Source organism: Nymphalis io, chromosome 2 (assembly GCF_905147045.1).
Source record: "Nymphalis io chromosome 2, ilAglIoxx1.1, whole genome shotgun sequence".
In the NCBI taxonomy this organism is placed as follows: domain Eukaryota; kingdom Metazoa; phylum Arthropoda; class Insecta; order Lepidoptera; family Nymphalidae; genus Nymphalis; species Nymphalis io.
In genome coordinates, this window is record NC_065889.1 from 12,912,828 (window position 1) to 12,934,860 (window position 22,033).

Here is a 22,033-nt window from a genome sequence, read left to right on the forward strand (position 1 = left end):
CTGAACCTGAATTGAACCCAGGACCTCCGGGTCTGTAGCCTCACATCAAGCCACTGGACCAACGAGGCAATCACTATATGTTTAGATATATCTGTATTGCCCATCTAAAGGTAACTTATCATCGGATAACACATTTACTCGTGCATATTTAATTAAAAATAAAATATTAAAAAAGCGATATATTTTTTATTATAGCCGAGTTCTAAGAAAAGGTTTGAATGAGTCAAATGAACCTAAACATGGTCAATTATCTCACTGATAGCCCCTAAATTGTTCTAGAATCATCACATTAGGTGGGTAACGATTTAGTCTATTGACAATAATTGTGCGCTATTCATTTTGAGGAGTTTTTAGCCTTAAAACACCACGCTGGACAGGTGGCTTGGCGAGTCTTCGTCAAGTTGGCCTGTTCCTTACCAGCTCCTCCCACGAAGAGAGAAGCTGGTGAGCAGCAGTTACTAAGAGGGAGCACTGGGAGGTGTGACTCGGAATTGAGTTTCTAACGCCATATTGGCGTAAAATATTGATACTGACACATGCAGCATCGCTATCTTCCACCAGTTTGCCGTCAGAAGCCCTATTTTCCCCCGACGGAATGCGATTACCACAGGACCGGGAGAATTGGCGCACTGTGAGGAGGACTGTGTCCAGCACTGGATTATTGTAGCCTGAATATGATGATTCTGAATTCTGCTAACAAATTGTCACTTTATCGCAATTGAATCGAAATGTAATCGTTGCAGGTTATCCTTTATTTGTATTATATAATTTAATTATTGACTACTGGAATAAAAATTAACAATTAAGTTTGTTGTTGACATAACGGTATAAATGTTAAAAAAATATCGATTCGGTTCCGATCCGAATAAATATAGAATAGAAAAAGTTGGATTAGAATTGAATCGGGAACGTATCGTATTGTTATAGATTAGTAGGATTGGCTCCAACTTGAATTTGAGCAAACTACTACGTGCCTCGGATTCTCGGATAGACTAATAGCGTTATTTTGTTTATTATTTGTTTCTTACTAATTATTTCATTATAAAATGCATACAGGAAATTGAAAACTAATGTCATGCAAAAAACAATGACACAGTTAATATAATGACAGCTGAGGAATGCCATAACTCTACGGAGAAATGTTTGTCTACATAAATAATAGTATATTCAAAAATTTACTCTTCAACATTTACTCATTTACTCTTTAATGAGAGGAAAATAAATTTCGCGTTTGAGATGAGGCTAGTGATATAATATCGGAACGAAATATCTTTAACATAAATAATTTGTAGGATGAAAGCGAGGATAAGGATGAACACAAAATGTCTGGAAATGATTTGATGATTATGAAATGTTTTATCTTACGTACCTATAAAAATTAATTGTTTAATTATTTATGTGCTGACGGTACACGACTACGAACGTAAAAAATGTCTAGAAGTTTTTTTTTATAGTATAGGTAGGCGGACGCCCATATGGGCCATCTGATAATGAGTGGTCACCAACACCCATAGACATTGGCATTGTAAGAAATGTTAACCATCGCTTACATCGCCAATATGCCATCAACCTCGGGAACTAAGATGTAATTTGGCTTTATAAATCTGTAAAGTTATTATTGTTTATAGTATTTGGTTTAAGTAACCAGTAGCAAGACAAATTAGTTACGTGTTTGTTTGAGAATTCATTCCTGCTCATTATAATAACACTCCGTTATTAGGCATAATCTACATGAGTTGGATTAAATTCTGCCACATATATATTCCCTAATCACTGTACCAGAATCGTGAATTTCAACCCTTTTCCTATGAAAGAGAGAATTTTGCCCAATAATAGCATGCGATGTATTAATTTTACATCGATATTAATTCCGCAAAATGAAAACATTTTGCCCTCTCGTTGTTCATCGTGTTTAAAAGCACTTGTTTATCAAGTGTGCTTCATAATTACTTTCATGTTTGGTTCAAATTTCGATTCGTCTAATTTGTTTGTCGATAATCGTAACTGTTTAGTTTATATTATTAAAGAATTAGTTTTATCCGTATTCTAGTGTAAACTAATATTCATATTTTTTTTTATTATGAAACACATTTGATATGATAATAAATAATAAGTCAGAGATGACAAGCCACAAATGAAAAATTAAAAAAAAAATATCTTTGACAAAGATGGTAAATCTAAAAACAATCAGAGCTGAACAATCAACAACTATGATGTGCACATATATTAAATGTACTTAAAAATTATGTTGAAAATGAAGGCTTTTTGTTTACGCTGGAAAAACGCATTACGCGTTTCCCCCACGGAAACAGTGGGGGGGTATGTGGGCTCGTCGATGTCCGAGGTGCCGAGTGCGCCCCGAACAACGGAATACCCACTAAAAAACCAGCGGTACCCTTTCCGTCATAATGAGGAGCGCCACGAGATCGCTAGAAAATGGAGACTGAAGATTTATGTTACTGTTTAACTTTGTACTGGTTTTTACCGTCGACATATTAAGAGCTCGTCAAAGCTAGCGAAATTTCAGATTTCACCTTACCCCCTCTCGAAAGGCGATCTCATTTCTAAGTTTTTTTATCTCATATATATTTAAAAAAGATTATTGTTTTTTTTTTCGTGTTGAACATATTTTACAGATTATTCTGAAGAATATGGTGTAGTGTTTTTTTTACTATAATATGTTACTGAATACAAAATGCGGTCAGTATTTTTAGCCGCCGCAGCAACTGATTTAAGAAACATATATACTGTTTACAGTACGGGTGTCATGCGAAAAGAGACGATGTTTTTCGCGAAAATAATAATAATATCCTGGGACATTTTTCACACACGGCTATCTGATCCCATATTAAGCTTGTACAAAGTTTGTGCTATAGAAACCAGACAACTGATATGCTACATTTCTTTTGTAAATACATACTTATATAGATAAGACCCAGACTCAGGACAAACAGACATGTTCATGCACACAAATGTTTGTCCTGGGTGGGGATCGAACCCACAACCTTCAGCGTGAAAGGCAAGTATCTACCAGCCCCGCCAACTGGCTCGTCAAAATAAAATATAGTAAGCCACAAGCCGTTTTTAGTTTTATAAAAATAAAACGAAAGCGTCATGAAAAAAAATCCCAGAGGCAGCCCTAGACAATTTGTAAATATAATTCATTACCCAGTTGTTGTCTTGATGATCTATATCATTACGAGTATAAATCAAAGGAATGTAAATATTAGAAATTTTTCATTTTACCTAACCTCCTTTTAAAATATTTTTGAAAAAATTTGAAAATTTGACAGTCAGTGAGGTAAGTGAAAAAAAAATTGTGTCTGAACTGATGTTAATAATTAAACAGAATATATTTGCAATAAAGAAAGATCTTAAGGGACTGATATTATAACAAATATGTTATTACTATATATGGCTGTTCATACTACTCGTAAGAGAAAAATCGGTACAAAGATTAAGACGCATTTAATATATTATAATATTTAAAGTGTAGTGTATTGTAAATTTTGCACTTATCAAATTAACAATGTAAATATAATATAGTGATGTGCCATGTGGGGAATGTAAATTGCAAGTGTGACGCGCCTAGACTCATCTCCATTTAAATTTGGTACATAACAAATCACGTGACCCGCATTACGAGTAGGTAAGATATTTTCTTAAATATTTATTATAGTGTGGCGTTTTTATTCAAAATTAAGTTGATAATAATTATTTTTTGAACAAGCTTAATTTCTTGATATACTTTTAAGATGACCAAAAAATATATATTTGTACATGGAAATCTGAAACTCTGATTGATAATAAACTAACCAAATAAATTTCTGTAAATGGCCAAATAACAAAACATTTTTCTTTTCATCTTTAGACGAGCCGGTTGGCGTGGTTGGTAGAACACTTGCCTTTCACGCCGAAGGTTGTGGGTTTGATTCCCACCCAGGACAGACATTTGTGTGCATGAATATCTGTTTGTCCTGAGTCTGGGTTTAATTGTCTATATAAGTATTTACAAAAGATAAGTAGTATATGTAGTATATCAGTTGTCTGGTTTCCATAGCACAAGCTTTGTACAAGCTTAATTTCGGATAAGATGGCCGTGTGTGAAAAATGTCCCAGGATATTATAATTATTATTATCTGTTTTGGAAAGTTCGTTATAATAAACTTAACAGTTTTTTTATTAACTATTTTTTTACATATAAATATTTATAATATACTATAAGGCTGTAAGCCTCGAACATAGTCATACATACACATACATAAATAGTGCAACAGTCTATGATGAAACTTTTGCCTGGATGATGTCTAATATATCATACCACAATCAACAATACTACAGTTTATAATTTGCGAGCATTTTTTCTATCATTTATATATATACAAAATGTAACCTTTTCACAGAATCATTTTCATAAAAGGAATTCTTTATAAAACCATACTAGAATGGATGCGCCATTGTAAACTCTGATTAAAATTTTTCGTCTTGAAACGACCGATGGCTGCGGTTTTCAATAGTCTATTGACATCAAGTATTAAAATTTACTGCAGATAAATCACAATGGAATCCCCTTTCATTAAAGCGTTAGACCAGAATTCATTTATTGGTTCGCTTGTTCAAGAAATATGGTTCAAGCTATTGTTTTGTTTGAATTACACTTGATGTGAATATTCAGTACAACAATACGGATACCTATGCAAATAGGTCAGGTTTTTATTTAATAACAATTTTTTTTTCTTCAATTAACGTAAACAGATATATTTTTTCATAATCGTAAAATATATCTTATTTTAAATCAAGTTAAAAAGAGAGAAATCAGTGTTTCAAAACACCTTAACGTTTATAAGTTAAACCGTTAGATTCTGCTGGCTTTCTAATTCCAACTGCATCTATTTCTTCCTCGAACACAAATTAATATTAGGCTATTGATACACGATCATATTTAAGCTTTGTTTGCTCGTTAAATCTAAAACTCAAGCTTTGCGAAATATTTAAAGACGAATTAAATATATCACTAAAACCAAAATAATAAGCTGTAAGGACAATATAGAAATCGATAGGTAGGGCTTTGAGCAAGCTCTTCTGAGTATGTACCCACTCATCAGATATCCTATCGTAGACTAGCAGTAATTGTTGTGTTCCGGTTTGAAGGGTGAGTGAGCATATGGGTCACCTGATGGTAAGTGGTCACCAACGCCTATAGACATTGGCACTGTAAGAAATGTTAACCATCGCTTATATCATTAATGCGCCACCAAACTTGGGAACTAAGATGTTATCTCCCTTGTGCCTGTAATTACACTGGCTCATCCACCCCTCAAACCGGAACACAATAATACCAAGTACTGTTGAGTACCCAGACGAGCTTAAAATTCTTCAAGTTCTTTGAGTGAATATGACCAATTACCATCAGATGCTCTTTTTATATAATGGATATATTTAAATAAATTAAAAAATATATAAAATACCAAAGACATAGTTACGATTATTTATATAATGCACAATTCGACGAATATTCAAACAAAGCCAATTATAAAAACAACGAATAATTCCAGTCATATAATGTTCATTATATTTGTGTAGGAACACACGTTTCCATGCCAGCTTCAGGAATATATACGAATAAAATATACTCATAATATGCAGAATGAAATATTATTACATCGAAATTCAAGCTACGGAATTGCGTCGTCGTTGCATTTTGTAATTTATGAAAGAGAATTGGACCGTTGGTTGAATAAAATATAATAAAAGTTGTATTATTTCTTTCATTGTGACAATTATGAATGATAAAATGATTTATAGGAAAAAAAATATAATAAGTACATATAACTCTCTACCAAAAGACGACGAATATACTCTTCAAAAAACAGACTATTCTGAACTCTTCGTATATAATGAAATTGTAAGGACTAAGTCTATCTCATAAATAGTCTGATTATATTATGTACATATTGAAATAACGCAATACATTTTAATTTACTGGTGGTAGGGCTTTGTGCAAGCTCGTCTGGGTAGGTACCACCCACTCATCATGTATTCTACCGAAAAACAGCAGTATTTGATATTGTTGTGTTTCAGTTTGAAGGGTGAGTGAGCCAGTGTAATTACAGGCACAAGGGAAATAAAATTTTAGTTCCCAAGGTTGGTGGCACATTGGCTATGTAAGCAATGGTTGACATTTCTTACAATGAAAATGTCTAAGAGCGTTGGTGAGTACTTACCATCAAGTGGCCCTATGCTCGTTCACCTTTCTATTCAATAAAAAAAATACAAAATTTAAAGCAATAATATTTTATGATTCGACTAAAATATAATTTGAGGTTATACAAAATACGATGTAAAATGCACTTCAAAGCAAATCTTCAAAGGGTAATAGAATTGCTGCTATTGTTCTTGACCGGATTCTAATGTTAATCAAAACTTAATTAGGCATTAACATTGGAATAAAAAAAATGTTTTGAAATCATCTTTTGATTTATGTCGAAGAACAATTATTTCGATGATTTATCCGCTTCTGTGCAATATTAGGAAAAATAAAATTATTAACAGTTTCTGACGTCTTAACAATTTTATTACTGTGTCTAGTGTCTGTACTGAGAGTGTTAATCCAAGCCAGAAAGGACAAAATATTCGATATATTTTTCTTTAATTTTTTTTAAGAAAAAATCTTCATTCCATCTCATATTTCATTTTGGTCAGAATGTACATGTACGTAAATATTTCTGACAAGGTCGAAGTTGACGGGAGTGTGAGATTACATAAATTCAAATGTATGGCAATTTTTGGTATTGCTCTAAATCGAATTGCTATTTTGAATTTAATTGGTATAGTTTCCGATAACGTTACGATCACCATATAATTTCTTTGACCATTTATCCCGTGAACCCTTAGATGTTAAGTTATTTTCTTCCATGTGACCTAACATTTGCAAAATAACCACCTCGATTGAGTGAAAAGTTTCTATTTCCAAGATAACGCTATGTGCCATTTGTGGAAATGTATTGAATACATTTGTGCGTATTCCCGATATCAAGTGTTCGAGGTTGTGTTTAGGTTCGCCCAGCTAAAATATACATGTAAAAACATTGCGGAAACAGCGAACGTGAAAGGTAGATAAGCAAGTGTCACTATTGTATTGCAAAAGACATTTTCTTCTGTATTTTATTATTTCACGTTACTTAGAAATGTTCAAATTTAGAATTTCAAAAAAGTTAAACTTGTCATAAATTTACCTTTATAATTGTAATAATTTTACATTCGGTTGCTTTTATTTTATGCCCACAATAATACCAGATTCGGATAATTTTTATTTGTTCATTTTCCAATTTTAAATTAATATATTGTATCATTTTTAAAAGAAAAATATAAAAAATGTTCGTGTTCATACAGAAATGTCAATTGTATAAAAAGGAGCTATATTTAGAAATAGCCTGTTTTTTTTTCTATGGGGAATTAGCTTTTCTTTTGTCACAAAAGGTTTCTATAATACTTTATAAGTTTTAATGAAGAATAATGTGTAATATATGGAGGATCTATCGATATTAGTCAGTTTATAAGAGCTGCGTTTAGTAAATAATATTATATAAAATATTGTTATTACCTTGAACGGGTGTATAAATATTCATATACAGACAGTCTTCGCTTTGATTTTTTAATCTGGGCAATAAGCGCCTCAAATACTCGAGTCTTCCTTTCGGCATCCTTTCAAGGGTGACGGTCTCGTTCGAAATGTCGGGTAATCGTTGCGGACAAGCTGGTCCCATTTGGTCGACTGTCTTCACATCATCCCATGGTGCTGGCGCCCGAGTTGGGGCAAACCTTCAAAATCATCAGTCAATAAATTTGTTTCGATTATGATTTACAAATAATTCCTAATTTGAAAACCGTTGTTCGTGTAGTTGGGTTAAGATATTTCATATTATTAATTTATATGATTTCTTTTAAACTAATTTCAAATGTATGTTTATTGCATGATCAATCTTTGATCTTGTAGATGCTAAATTAATCAAGTCTCTAGGTTATCATATGAGCCGTTATGATAATAATTTATGTATGGCTCGATAATATATTATAGTATATATGTATAACCAAACATTCAATTCACGTTCTACAGTTTCAGGACCCTCAACCATAAATTATTATTAATCTAATTGAATTGCTAAACTATTGGATTTGTCATAATATTCGCTTGATACGATATATTTTGCTAAAGTTTGACAATGAAATCCGGGCAAATAAACTCTTGAAACCACTTAACTCGATTCACCATGTAACTTAAACTCGAAGTATTTTATTCAAATTATCTAAATATGATTGAAAGGTAAATTACTTTATCATAGATATTATCTGGTTAATTAATTTCTTGAGTATAATTTGAATGCGGAAATTACTTTAAAATTTACTTCCACTATGATTCACACAGTAGTTCATTGTAATTTAATGTAAAATATTAGTATAATTGACAGTCATACCTATTAGATCCCGTGGGAGGTGTTGCGTATGGAACTCCTAAATATGCTTCTACTGGTTTTAAATATTTATGTTGATCCATAGGTAGTATCACTCCTTGTAATTTACCGTACCTCGTACCTATAATTCTGGTCCTTAGCATAGAATTTCTACCACCACTAAAACTGTTTCCACTCGAATTCACACTTAGCAGTAACACTAATAGTACGACTAATGTAAATCTCTCCTGAGATTCCAATTTGCATTTTCGCTTCACTATGCTCTTCCGTTGAATTTTTAATATTGGATTTAACAAATTGTTCAATCTTATAAACAAATACTGTTTTATTGAATTGCAGATGTGTAATGGCAATTTATTGATAGCCATTGTCTTCGTATATCACCTCTGCGAATACATTTCCTAATTTATCGATAAGTTTTCCTATAATAATTTTCATTGCATGTTTACTTTGATCATGTTAGGAGTCGTTGTCCGCTGTCCGGCTGAGTCGTTGGAGTTTCCTTTTATAATACCTGTAACAAAGGAATTGTTCTAATTGTATTCAAGTCCAATTAATTCAAATCTGTCAAGAGTATCGAGTTAAATCTCGCTTTAATCTCGAGTTTCATCCATCGTTTAACTTATTTGACAAGTTTATACACTAATTAAATTAATTCTAAGTAAACAAAGTCTAAGATAATTAAAACGAATTAGATTGGTCTTCATTTAAGGGAGAATAAATAGCATTTAATAGAAGTTAATTAATTTATTTTCTTCTTATCTGTTTTTTTTAAGTCTCTCTGATCGCATCGTATTGTTGGTTCACCAGATTTTTATAACACGAGAGTGTGTTTGTCGCCACCTTATAAACTATAATATATCCTTTGCATTGGACAAGTCTCCGTTGAGAGTAGTCAAAATTGGTCACGGTAACATATATCCGTTTTAATGATTAACTACTGAGTTTCTAGTCGGCTCTATTGTCTGACTTTGGTTTATGACTTTGATTAATAATTTATGTATCATAATAATTATAATAATATCCTGGGATATTATTCACACACGGCCATCTGATCCCAAACTAAGCACAGCTTGTATTATGGAAACCAGACGACTGATATACTACATATACTACTTTTCTTTTGTAAAAACATACTCATATAGGTAATTACACCCAGACTCAGGACAAACAGACATGTTCATGCACACAAATATCTGTCCTGGGTGGGTGGATCCCACAACCTTCAGCGTGAAAGGCAACTTCGATTACTAGATACTTATACTATATACTATACTACCAAACACACCAACCGGTCCATCTATTGTCTGACTTTGATTAATAATTCTTACTTTATTTTTAATCAAGATTTTTTTTGTTGGTTCTTAATATTGTAGTCATACAATATTCATAAATTAAAAGAAAAATGCTTCAAATTGATATTTCCGAAATCCACAGTAAAATGTTTAAAAAAAAACAAAACATGTTTGTTAATAAATATGATAATAAGGTGAAAAGTAAATGATTTTTATATCATTATATAAATAAATCTTTAAATGAAATGATAATAAAATTAGCTCGACAGTAGAGCTAGCAGTACGTAAATACTTCATATAATTTTATTAACATAATAAAAACATATAATGACCTTAAACACGATAAAATATATATAAATTAATAGCCGTATTTTGTTTATTATATTTTACGCGTGAATTTTAAATAGAAAGGTTCTAAAAACCGGATATAACGTTCGGGGCTACACGCTCGTTATTGTAAATTTATTATGATAAAAATGTATTCATTTTTCGAGGCTAAAACGATATTATGATGTAAGATATTTCTTAAAAACACACTTAGCGTTTTTTAAAAAGACCGATTTATTATTATTACTTGATATATTTTTTATGTAAATGTAGGCTGTCGGACTAATGCCCATTAGTCCGACAGCCTACACAATGGCGATGTAAGAAATATTAACTATTCCTAAAATCGCCAATGCATCACCAACCTTGGAAACTAAGATGTTATTGTATATATAGAATGCATCGTTGGTTTAGCTAGAATCTCTTGAGATTGACCGCTGTGTCCGAAATCGGTCAGGAGTACATCACATGTTATCTCGCAGAAATCATGCGCTTTGCACGTTAATAAGTATTTTGTAACATAATAACAGATTTCAAAATATAAGTGATAAGAAGTTATAAAATAATTTATTAGGGTCAAACAAATGCATTCAATTCGAGTCGAAGCGATTTTTATCACAGTTATATTGGTAAAACTTTGGTCACGTGACCAAAGTACTTAAGTACTTTTGTCATTTCGAATTTGTCAATTGATATGTCTGGGCTCACTGCTTACGATTTAATAAGTTCCAACGTGTACATTTTTTATTGGACGTCCTAAAAGAATCATTTACTTTTTATACGCTTTGTCGTAAAGCTGGTTACAGACTATTTTGTGAATCACAGTGTGAATTTGCGCAGCGATTTTTCCGCAAAATCAGCGTGAAAAACATGATCCTCGACATTCGAAATTGTTTTCACAGATTTAGTTCAGTTCGCCGTGTAATTTACGCACTCAATGAGCTTACTCTAAAATTTAGCTAATGCTATAGCTGTGATTCTGTGAGTTTTGGGTAACTATAATTACGTGAAAATAAAATAAACACTCCTAGTGCGAGTGTGGATGCGTTTGCGTTCACGCTACGGTCGCGGTCAATAAATAAGATGCGAACTAGCGTTAAACGCGTAACAGGCGTGAAAATTATCCACTTTCGAGAATGTGGAACTAGTATTTAAAAAAAAGTTACGAACACAGTTTAATTGTATGGGAATACACACATATGCACACAGATTTGTTTTATACATAAACGAACTATTAAGACCGCAAAATTTGGAAAAAAAAAATGAACTAAGATCAATATCATCAAGTTCTATGATACAAGTAAGCAGATATTCTTGTTAAGATTTGGCTTAGTCTGTTAAGTCAGAATCCCTCTGCACCTATTCATCCATTTACACTAAGCACAATAACACCCATAAAAACTCAGTGACGTAATTATTCCATTTTTAAAAGAGTGTTCCATTATTAAAAATAAAGCAACAACAAAAAAGGTTAGCTTTTATCATTAAAATACCAGAAACAATCTTGTAAAAAACATGAATCCGCGAAATGATTACGAACGAAATTCATTTTTAATTACACAGTTAATATAATATTAAATTGAAAACCTTTTTGTTTCATTAATTTACGATGTTTTTTGGACAAAACTGATTCAATGTAAGCCTTTGATTACGTTGGTGAATGTAAATCAGAGCGAAATATTTTATTAATAACGTTTTTTCGTGTTGGTTATAAATCACGGTGGGTCTTAAGCATGAATCATGGTTCTAAATTTAGTATATGACCAACAACCTCATTGGTCTAGTGGCTAGGTTGCAGGTTTCGAGTTTCTGGTATTAAATCCTGAGTAGCACTAAAAAGTTATTGGCTTTGGGTTGTGCCCCGGAAAGCACGTAAAGTCGTTCTTGTGCCCGAAGTTTCACCGGTTCTGTCGGATTGCCGTCCCACCGGATTATAAAAGTGAGAAAATAGAGAGTGCACCGGAGTTGGCACACACATTCGAACACTCGTGTCTCTTACATATTATACATTCTCTGTCGAGAAGAACAAGTGTGAATGGAACCAGTCAGGAGGACAGCTTCATATTATGATTTTATTATTTGCTGTTGGTTGGCGCTCTATGCAATCTATGAATAACAATACTTTGTAATAGAACTAATTACAAAACGAGGGTTGCAAATTTTAATCCATTTACTCAGCGTTCGCATCTTTGACGGAATTCATAACTGTATAGCAAAGACACATGATAAAACAGTGTGTCCGTTCGTGTATGTCTGTTCGTCTGTCTGATGCAATAAACTCAAAAACAGCCGAACGTATTTTCATACCCATAAAATATCAATATACTTGTAAAAAAAGAAAGCTAAAAAAGACCCTGACTCAAGTCTGTGGACTAAGTAATTAATCTATTAAGAAGAAAAAACTTTGTAAAAATATATACTGTAAATTAGATATTAAGGGACATGACATTTTAGTTCCGACTTTTGATGTCGGTTTGGTAGTATAAAATATTAAGGCCTTCTCTCCCTTTTTTGAGGAGAAGGTTTGGAGCTTATTCCACCACGCTGTTCCAATGCGGGTGGGTGGAATACATATATGGCAGATTTCAGTGAAATTCGACACATGCTGGTTTCCTCACGATGTTTTCCTTCACCGTAAAGCACGAGATGATATAATAATTACAAAATTAGATTATAATAACAATATTAGCACATAAAAATTCAGTGGTGCTTGCCCGGGCTTGAACCCCCGATCATCGGTTAAAATTCACGCATTCTAACCACTGGGCCATCTCGGGTTACAAGAGACTCTCTCTCGGATCACAAGAGTATAAGATTTAGTTAACATACCTAACAACGCCATGTAGTAGTGACCACTAAATATTTGGTGGACTGTGCTCGTACTTTTCGATTATAAAATAACAAAAATTACAAAGAAAATACAATATCATTAAAACTATTTTCGTGAAATTTTAAATTTAGAATACAAAAAGTATTTTCAGAATTAAATCGAGAACAATACCTCTTTCAACAATTCCTCATATTTCTAGTTCTCTTGAAATAAGCAAAGTACGAATTGTACGTACAACAAAAGCCTGAGTAATCAGAATTCAATCTACGGGCTTTTACTAAATGGTCCTTCTACTGTTAAAGTTTTAAGACTTCAAATCTTAATAAAAACTTGCTAGTTGTCTTCACTTTCAAAGTACAAGAAAAAATTCAGTATTTTCTATTTTCTAATTTGTATTATAATTCAAAAATTGATGATTTATCTAAAGCCCTTTTACACTAAATATTTAGTAAGCCACTTATCACAAGTATCAAAGTGCTTAAAATATTTCAGCTTAATCGGTTAGGTTGAATTCTTAAGATTGGTTAAGATTAATTATAATATTTACTTGACATAATAACCTCTATACTTTTGCTTATAATAAAACTTAAAAAAAACATAATTAGTTCGTAATGATTTTCACTAGTTTATGTTAATGTCGAAATTCAGTTATATATTTTGTTAACTTAAATAAAGTTATAGATTTCTATTTTTTTGTTTTTCATCAATTAGAGCAACAACTTTTATTTTAATGTTAAATTAGTCTATAATTGATACATATTTGGTAACACTATTTTATATACGCGATAAGAAAATTAATTTATTAATATATAACGATGGCTTTCTAATAAATAAATAAACTTTAATTATCAAGTACAAATAAAGCAAACACACATAATAATAATAATGTCCTCCAGACCGATTTCGGCCACGGCGGCCAATCTCAAGAGAGATTAGCCAACTACGCAGGAGATATTATAGTGCACAAGTGTGTGCGCAAACAAAGGTGCACTCTCATAATCCGATGGGACGGCAATCCGACACGACCGGAAAGAGTTCAGTCACAGGACCAACGGCTTTACGTGCTTTTCGAGGCACGGGAGTGAACACACTTCCAACTTCCAGACTCCGGGCTGCTACTGAGAATTTTCTGACAGAAAAACCCAATAACTTTTTATTGGCCCGACTTGGGAATTGAACCCAGGATCTTCGGGTCTGCGGCCTTACATCAAGCCACTATACCAACGAAGCACTCAAAACACACATTAACATACATATGAAGAATGTTCGACGAATAACAATAAGGAAATAAAGATATTATCGCTTATTGAAACATACTTCAAAGTCAATCTGAATCAATGGGTGCCATCGTTTATTAAACGATGAGGAAAAACGGTTGAAAGTATACTCTAAGTCCCCAAATCTATCCCTGAATGTCTGAAATATGACGGATTGCTCATTCGATATTCCTTGCGAGAGCACCCGATAAATCAATAACAGCCGTAACTTTGAAGGCGCGTTGATGAGGATATAAAGAGCATTCTAATCAAAAGCCTTCGAAATATAAAATACTATATTTATGATGTAATAGAATAAATTAATCACTTCACACGTTCGCGTTTATCTACGCAAAATTATTGCGCACGATTATGTGCGAATAAATTTCAATTTGTGATGTATAGGGGATGATAAGCAAATTTAATTTCAGCTTATTTGAATAGTATCAATAAAATTCAAACTTTTAATAACTGTGGTTTTATAACATCCGTAAAGTTTATCGTTGAAGTTTTTAATTGATTTAGATTTGAATAGTTACGGGATGTCTAAAACTTGAACGAGTATTCGTTATAAATTTTCAATATTCGATAATCCGTAATGACTTTAGAATAAGTTACCGGCAAAGCTTTGTACTAGATGAAAATTTGTCAGTTAATGTTTATATAATTATAAAGTATATTTCTATATATTTTTTTTTAATTTCCGTTATTTTAGCCATATAATAAACATATTGTATATCTCTTTATTTTAGGTTCGAGCTGTAAAACTGTTCAAGGTTATTTTTTAATTGGCTAGTAGTTTTGTGAACAAATTCATATATTCTCTAATAAATCAATTGACGGTTCTGTATTGAAAGAAAATTTGATAAATAAAAATAAACAAATAGCTTTACCTTAACGATATCATGTAAGAAATTTATAAATTAAAAAAAAAATTAATAAGAAGCGAGATTGTGACTGACTAGAAAGTTTAACCATCACCAATCATGTGCTTAATTTGTGTTTATAATTAGTCTTGTGCTCCATGATATAGGAAAGTATCAAGAGGTTTATCTATTGTAAAGTATAAAGAAAGTATAGTAACAGCCCAAAGTCGCACTGCTGGGTTAAGACCTCCATTCCTTATTGTGTTTGATTTTTGTTCGCCACATAAAATTTTCGTTCTTTGCCGACCGCGAGATGAATTATAAACACGAATTAAGCACATGCAAATACAATTGAGATTCACGTTCATATTCTTAAAAAATGACTCTGGCTCACTCATATTTCAAAACAATACAAGTTTTGCTGATACGGCTGATGAGTGTGTGGTACCTAACCAGACTAGCTTGCATAAAGCCCTACCTAGCAAATGCGGATCAATTGTTCTATGCATAAAATGGCCGTAAAATGAAAATATATTCTTTTAAGTTTGAAAGTACACGTAAGGAATCAATATATGTCGCATAATGAAGATAAGAGCGTCAAATCTAATTGATTTGGGCGTATTTGGAAGGGGCGATTCATTACCTGGAGTCAGAGCAGAGGATATACGTAGAGCCAATCTAATTCCGATTTCACCACGTTCTGAAGAGTAATTTGTACACACGTGAATTTTTAATTGTTATTAATTCATGTAATTATACCTATTTAGTGCACATGGATATTTAGTACATGGATAAAGAAGTTAGAAGCAATGATCGCCCACATACACTCAGGTTATATAGAATTATCTTAATATTATATACCCTCACACACTTTATTAAACGTGCAAAAGTTGAAATCGATTCTGTACATAAATAAACGCATTCGTTTATTTTTTCTGTAGAAATATAATGTTTAGTAAATTGTTGTGTTTATTATATTTCTCTATGAAAACGAAATATATTTAAGATATTGGACTGTCTTTTCTTTTTTTAAATATTTTTATGATGTAGTATGTGTAAAATAAAACTTCTATTCGACTATTAGTACGAAATATTCACGATCGCGGTTCATGAACACTTCGGGCGTTATTGTATTATTTTGTTATTTTGCGTTACTTAAGCTGACTTAACCATCAAGCTATATACGCCCCGTATATTTTATTACCTCATATGTGAGCTATATTAAAAAAAACTTAAGCTATTTGATATTTACTTACATATTAATATATTTTATTAGGCTATATTAATACATTTTAGGCTTAATTTTAAGATTTTAATTTAAAAACTGTATAGTTAAGATTTTCTAAGAAAATTAACAAACAAGAATCTTAATCGAAGATTTCTTATACTTGATGTGTGTTTAAAATTAATCTCGTGGTTGATGATGAAGGAGAACATGAGGAATGAGACCCAAACATTCTCCTCAAAAGAAGAGGAGGCTCAGCAGGATATTAACAGGCTGTTACTTTAAGAAAATATGAATACTTAAAAATATGCGCTAATTTTTTTAAGTTATTATTATATATATTATTTTAAAGATTAACGCCGTCCTGAAGAAGTCATCCATGTGTTTAAACAATATGTCGATTTGTACGTAAGAATCCTTGATAAGGTAGTTTAATAAATATACATTACAAACAAGTATTCTTTTTTGATTATTATATAGCTTAAGTGAACGTGACGTCATCAAATTTTAGTCCTTCAAGACTAATTATTGTCAAAGACAAATAAATCAGCGGATGCTGTGAACAATCTGCGTATAAATGGAATATAAATTGACGTTTGAGTAAGATCCATCGCCTCGTGGAAATGTTGCGACATCCATAATTGATTTCCAATCATCCCTCACAAGCTGACTCCTATTTTAATCTCATCTTTCAAATTGTAATAGCGGCCTAAAACATTCATCGTTCAAATGAAATGTTCTGTCGTCGTCGTCCGTCTAAAATAATTATGTAAAGAAAATAGCAAACCGCGATGTTTGCTTCCGTTTTTATTTACATTTTATTTTTCAACGTACTAAATAAAATCGAACTGTTCTTGTTTTCATTATGATTATTAATTAGTCAATAGATCGAAATAAATTTTGTTTAATTAAAAACAAATAATTAATAATTAAAAACAAGCCGGTTTAACACTTGAATTAAATAAGAAAAAGCAACTGGTTCGGATTTTTTTTCTTTTAATTTATTTAACCTGATTGATAGTGAGTGGCCAGTTGCTATTAGTATTTAAAACCACGTTTCACACCGTTAATAAACCACTACACGGGTTACTACGTAGTAGCACTTCGTGCAAGTTCGTCTGAGTAGGTACCACCTATTTGACAAATATTCTACTGCCTAACAGCAATACTAAGTTATTGTGTTCCGGTTTAAAGGGTGAGTGAGCCAGTGTAATTACAGGCACAGGGATATATCATCTTAGTTCTCAAGGTTGATGGTGCATTTGCGATGTAAGCGGTTACTATTTCTAACAGCGCCAATGTCTATGGGCAGTGGTAATTACTTTCGATCAGGTGTCATATTGGCCCGTCTATCTAAGTTTCGAAAAATACTAAAATGCTATATCCCTTGTACCTGAAGCATACTGGCACGTGCAACAGTAAAAATAAAATATACTAGAACCACCGTATTGCTATTTAATAAAACATACGAGTGAGTGGTACCCAGCTAGTTACACAAAGCCATACTACATGCACGAGCAAGTTGAATTTTATCAATTTATCTAGTCTTCTTTTAATTGAAATCACTTCAACCCAAATATCACTACGCGATATTTATTTACTTAAACAAGTAATTATTTTATGAGTACCTTCTTCATACCGCTCGAGAGCAAAGAGTATATGCGGAAACAAGATACCCGGCTAGGCTGTCCGGACGTGACAGCGGATGTGACGACAAAACCAAGTGCTACGAGCAGAAGCGCTCTCCACTATACTGACTATGTTCGAGCTCAGATGCAATCTTATATGAATCCGCCTTGGGATCGGGATCATTTAGAACCCAAAATGGTTTCAAAGTTGCTTAATATTACAAAGAGAGTGAGAGAAAGGGAGATAGGGTGTTTGAGTTAGTAAAGGAAACAATATAACATATAAACGCGGCCGAGAAGCCCAGTAGATGCTTAACATCAAACTTGGTGATTACTAAGGAATTATCGATATAATGAATATGGAGTAAAATAAATACATAGAATAAAGTTTTTTTTTAAATAAAATAAATATATTTTTCTTACCATTGTAATAATACTTAGCAACGAAGTATACTATATGCGCCACGTACTCACAAATAAAAGCGGTGGCGGACAATAGGCATGACGGCATAAGAAAGCCTCATTCCGTTTGTTATCACGGCAAAAGAGTCTGTCTCACCCGCGAGCCGCGATAGACGTTATCATTAAAAACAATGTTATTTTTGCTTAATTAATTTACTTTCTAATCAACATTTGTTAAAATGCGCTCAGGGGGCATGACGGCTTAAGAAAGTGTCATGCCGTCACTGGAAACGAGTCCGTTTAACCCCCAAGCCACACCAATAGACGTATTATAACAAAATTTAATTAATTTACTGGTTTCAGGGCTTTGTGCAAGCTCGTCTGGGTAGGTGCCACCCACTCATCAGATATACTACCGCAAAACAGCAATACTTGATATTGTTGTGTTCCGATTTGAAGGGTGAGTGAGCCAGTGTAATTACAGGCACAAGGGACATAACATCTTAGTTCTCAAAATTGGTGGCGCATTGGCTATGTAAGCGATGGTTGACATTTCGTACAATGCCAATGTCTAAGGGCGTTTGGTCACCACTTACCATCAGGCGGCCCATATGCTCGTCCGTCTTCCTATTCTATAAAAAATATATATATATTATTTGGGCGTGGTTAGCCCCCAGTAAAATTATTTTATAACTCAACGATTGTTAAAATTCCTCATATCAAATTTGGAATGCCTTCTTCATTGAATCTTACTTAACACACGATACAATATATCCTCAACTATTTAATATAAGTATATATTTGCTACCTACTAATTATTTATAATTATATACTCTAAATTAATTGTTAACCTATAACCACTCAAGTCGTATAATCAAAATCTAATTGATTATAATTGTCCTTATATAATACTAAATCATATATTTTAAGTATGTAAGCGTTGTGACGTATTGCTGATTGGTTCATTATCCTTTTCAATTTACTTCGTGGGTCTTCCGAATAAGTAAATTTTTGTTCTCAATAAACTACAAATCACTTTATTTTTTATTGGAATAAAACACGCTTGTCCACTTTCTGACAAATTATTCCTGTCACTCTTTTTGTCGAATTCTAGAGTTATAACATTCTACGTAATCCGGTACGAATGTTATATTATTTCGTAGTTATTCGTCCCGGTTTCTCAGGGTAGAATAACGGTCAACATAAAATGTTTATATCGTAATACTTATAACTCTACTGGATTACGCGCACGTCACTAAAGCTGCCAATTGATATTTTCCGGCATCTTCAACGATTCCCGTCATATTACAGCCAATTTCCATAAAAACCTTATGAATTATACTAATAAACTTTGATTATGAATTACTACACTCATTGGAGAAAACTCTTATGTAATCAGTTAAGTAGTTTTTTAATTTATCGCGTACACACAGAATGACAGACAAACCGACGTGGCAAGAGGATTTTGTTTTATGTGGTGATTTGGACAAAAGTAACACCGATTACGCCATAGCAAATCATAAGAGCTCCTCACTACGCGTATCCTTCTCTTTTAGAATCCTGCTGGTATGCCAGTTTGACACTCTTGGCTTAAATTTGCCGCATTGCACCAATTTTATTGTCATTCTCAATGGTTGGGGAAATAATATTTTAATTTAATTGTGACGTCATCAGTCATATAAATTTTCAAAATTTAGTTCACACATCATATATTCACCTCCAACTTATATCACCAAGCTTAGAATTGTTGTATTCCGGTTTGAAAGGTTTGTGAGCCAGTGTAACTATAGACACGAGAGAAATCATATCTTAGTTCCCAAGGTTGGTACCGCATTGGAGAGGCTTGATTTATATTTTTTTACAACGCCAATATCTATGGGCGCTGGTGACCACTTACCAGTGGCCCACTTGGCGGTCTGCCTAACAATTGTATAAAAAAACAACACAGCTTTAATTAAAACAATTTATAAAATTGTTTTACCGGTATAAAAACGTAAAGTCTAACAGTTACAAGTCGCATGTAAATGAGACGGTTTTTGTGGATATGTTGTTTTGTTTTACTCGCTCACGTTTCTCGTTTTTGCGTCTAAACAGCAACTTACCCGTGGTCCTCTCATTACAGGAACGACGACGTGAATATTGCGCAGAGATCTTTTTACAAGCGTAATGAATACGTCATTTAACATAAAACGTACGTGCGTGTTTTATGTTTAATGGAGTACATTTTGACTAATTAAATGTAATAAAGTTGCTATACGTGTGTGAATGTGTTAGTTAATTTATGTTCTTTTCTGTACCACTGATATCGTGTACGTACAATTTCATACTAATTTGTTGAGTAGTTCATGAGTGAAAGCGTAACAAGCTTACTCACATTTATAATATTAGTTTTCGCCGGGTATATCAAGTATGATGCATTTCTTTTGATTTCGTTCGTAGATTTATGACAATCAATAAGGAAGTGTAAAATTTTCCTTTAGAATAAAGATATATTATGTTGTGGCTAGTGGAAGTTTTTAAGTTATTATATAGTTACACGATTTAGATATATGTGTATATAACCATTTTAAACTTTAATTTTAGAGAAGCTATGAGCACTATTTTAAAAATAACGTTAGCCACCGTATAGTTAAACATAATTTATACACCTTACTGAACAACGGGATTAAAATATACACATTAGTTCGAGATGAGTGTGAATATTCCAATAGCTAGACGCAGGCTTTAATTGATTATATATTATACTGAATACTGCCAATTATATTGTTAGTAATCTGACTTCAATATATTACACACAACTCTCGTCTAATATTTAAGCAATTAATTATTCATATCAACGAATGATATTAAATGTCAATATATTATATCAATTTTCATTATTTCAATTCAAATGTCTCAGTATCAAAAGACAATTATCATAATACACACATACATACATGCATATAACCGTAATATAATATTAATTTGAATTCTCATTAATCATACGCCTTAGTGATTTCAAATTATTAATTTTACTCATGATAATGTCAATTGTACGTATAACGGTGTTCTAGAACCATCTCGAATTCATTTGTAAACAATAAATAAAAAAAATAGTCTTGAATCACAAATTGCTTAGTATGAAAACGTTGTAAAGATTGAAGTAATTAAGTATTATATCGATTATATATAGCTATGAATAAGTTAATCAAATTTTAATTGAAAACACGTCTTGACGATATATTTTTAATTAATTTTAATGATTCAAAATGTAAGTCGAGATTGTTCAGTTGCTTAAGCACGGTAATCTCATCAGAAAGTCTCGGGTTCAAATCCAAACGCACCAGTGTGTTTAGTTTGTTTTTATAATGTATCCACTTTGTGTCAACTAAGGTGTAAATCCATTAATCCCAATTGGAGGAGAAACTGAAGAGGAGGAGGCGTTTGATCAGCAGTTGAAAAATATTAATTTCTTTCACTTTACATTAAATCTTTATTATAATAATTTTGTTTTTATCAAAGCATAAGATGTCAAAATAAATGACCAGATGGAAACTATTGTCTAAATATGATTATTTTTATGTATAAGAATTCCTGAATATATTCTACCCATTACAATTGAAATACTGGGTAAACCAGTATAGTCTGACCCATAATTTAAATAGAAATATATCTATACAAGGTCCTGTCGATTAATAATGAAATAGTACAAAATTACCCGGAAAAAATAATATTCAATTTAAGTCCCTACGTT

General features: G+C 32.3%; 1 protein-coding gene across 1 annotated transcript in view; it reads right to left on the reverse strand.

The window, feature by feature from the left end:
- Positions 1-22,033, reverse strand: part of LOC126776441 (neuroligin-4, Y-linked-like) — a 70,398-nt gene that overhangs the window by 13,446 nt on the left and 34,919 nt on the right. Inside the window, exons 2-3 of the mRNA XM_050498964.1 lie at positions 8,475-8,985; positions 7,604-7,821 (exon numbers count right to left, since the gene is read on the reverse strand). Of these exons, the coding sequence (XP_050354921.1) occupies positions 7,604-7,821; positions 8,475-8,839 (583 nt within the window). The 5' untranslated portion in view covers positions 8,840-8,985. The remainder of the gene's footprint in view (positions 1-7,603; positions 7,822-8,474; positions 8,986-22,033) is intronic.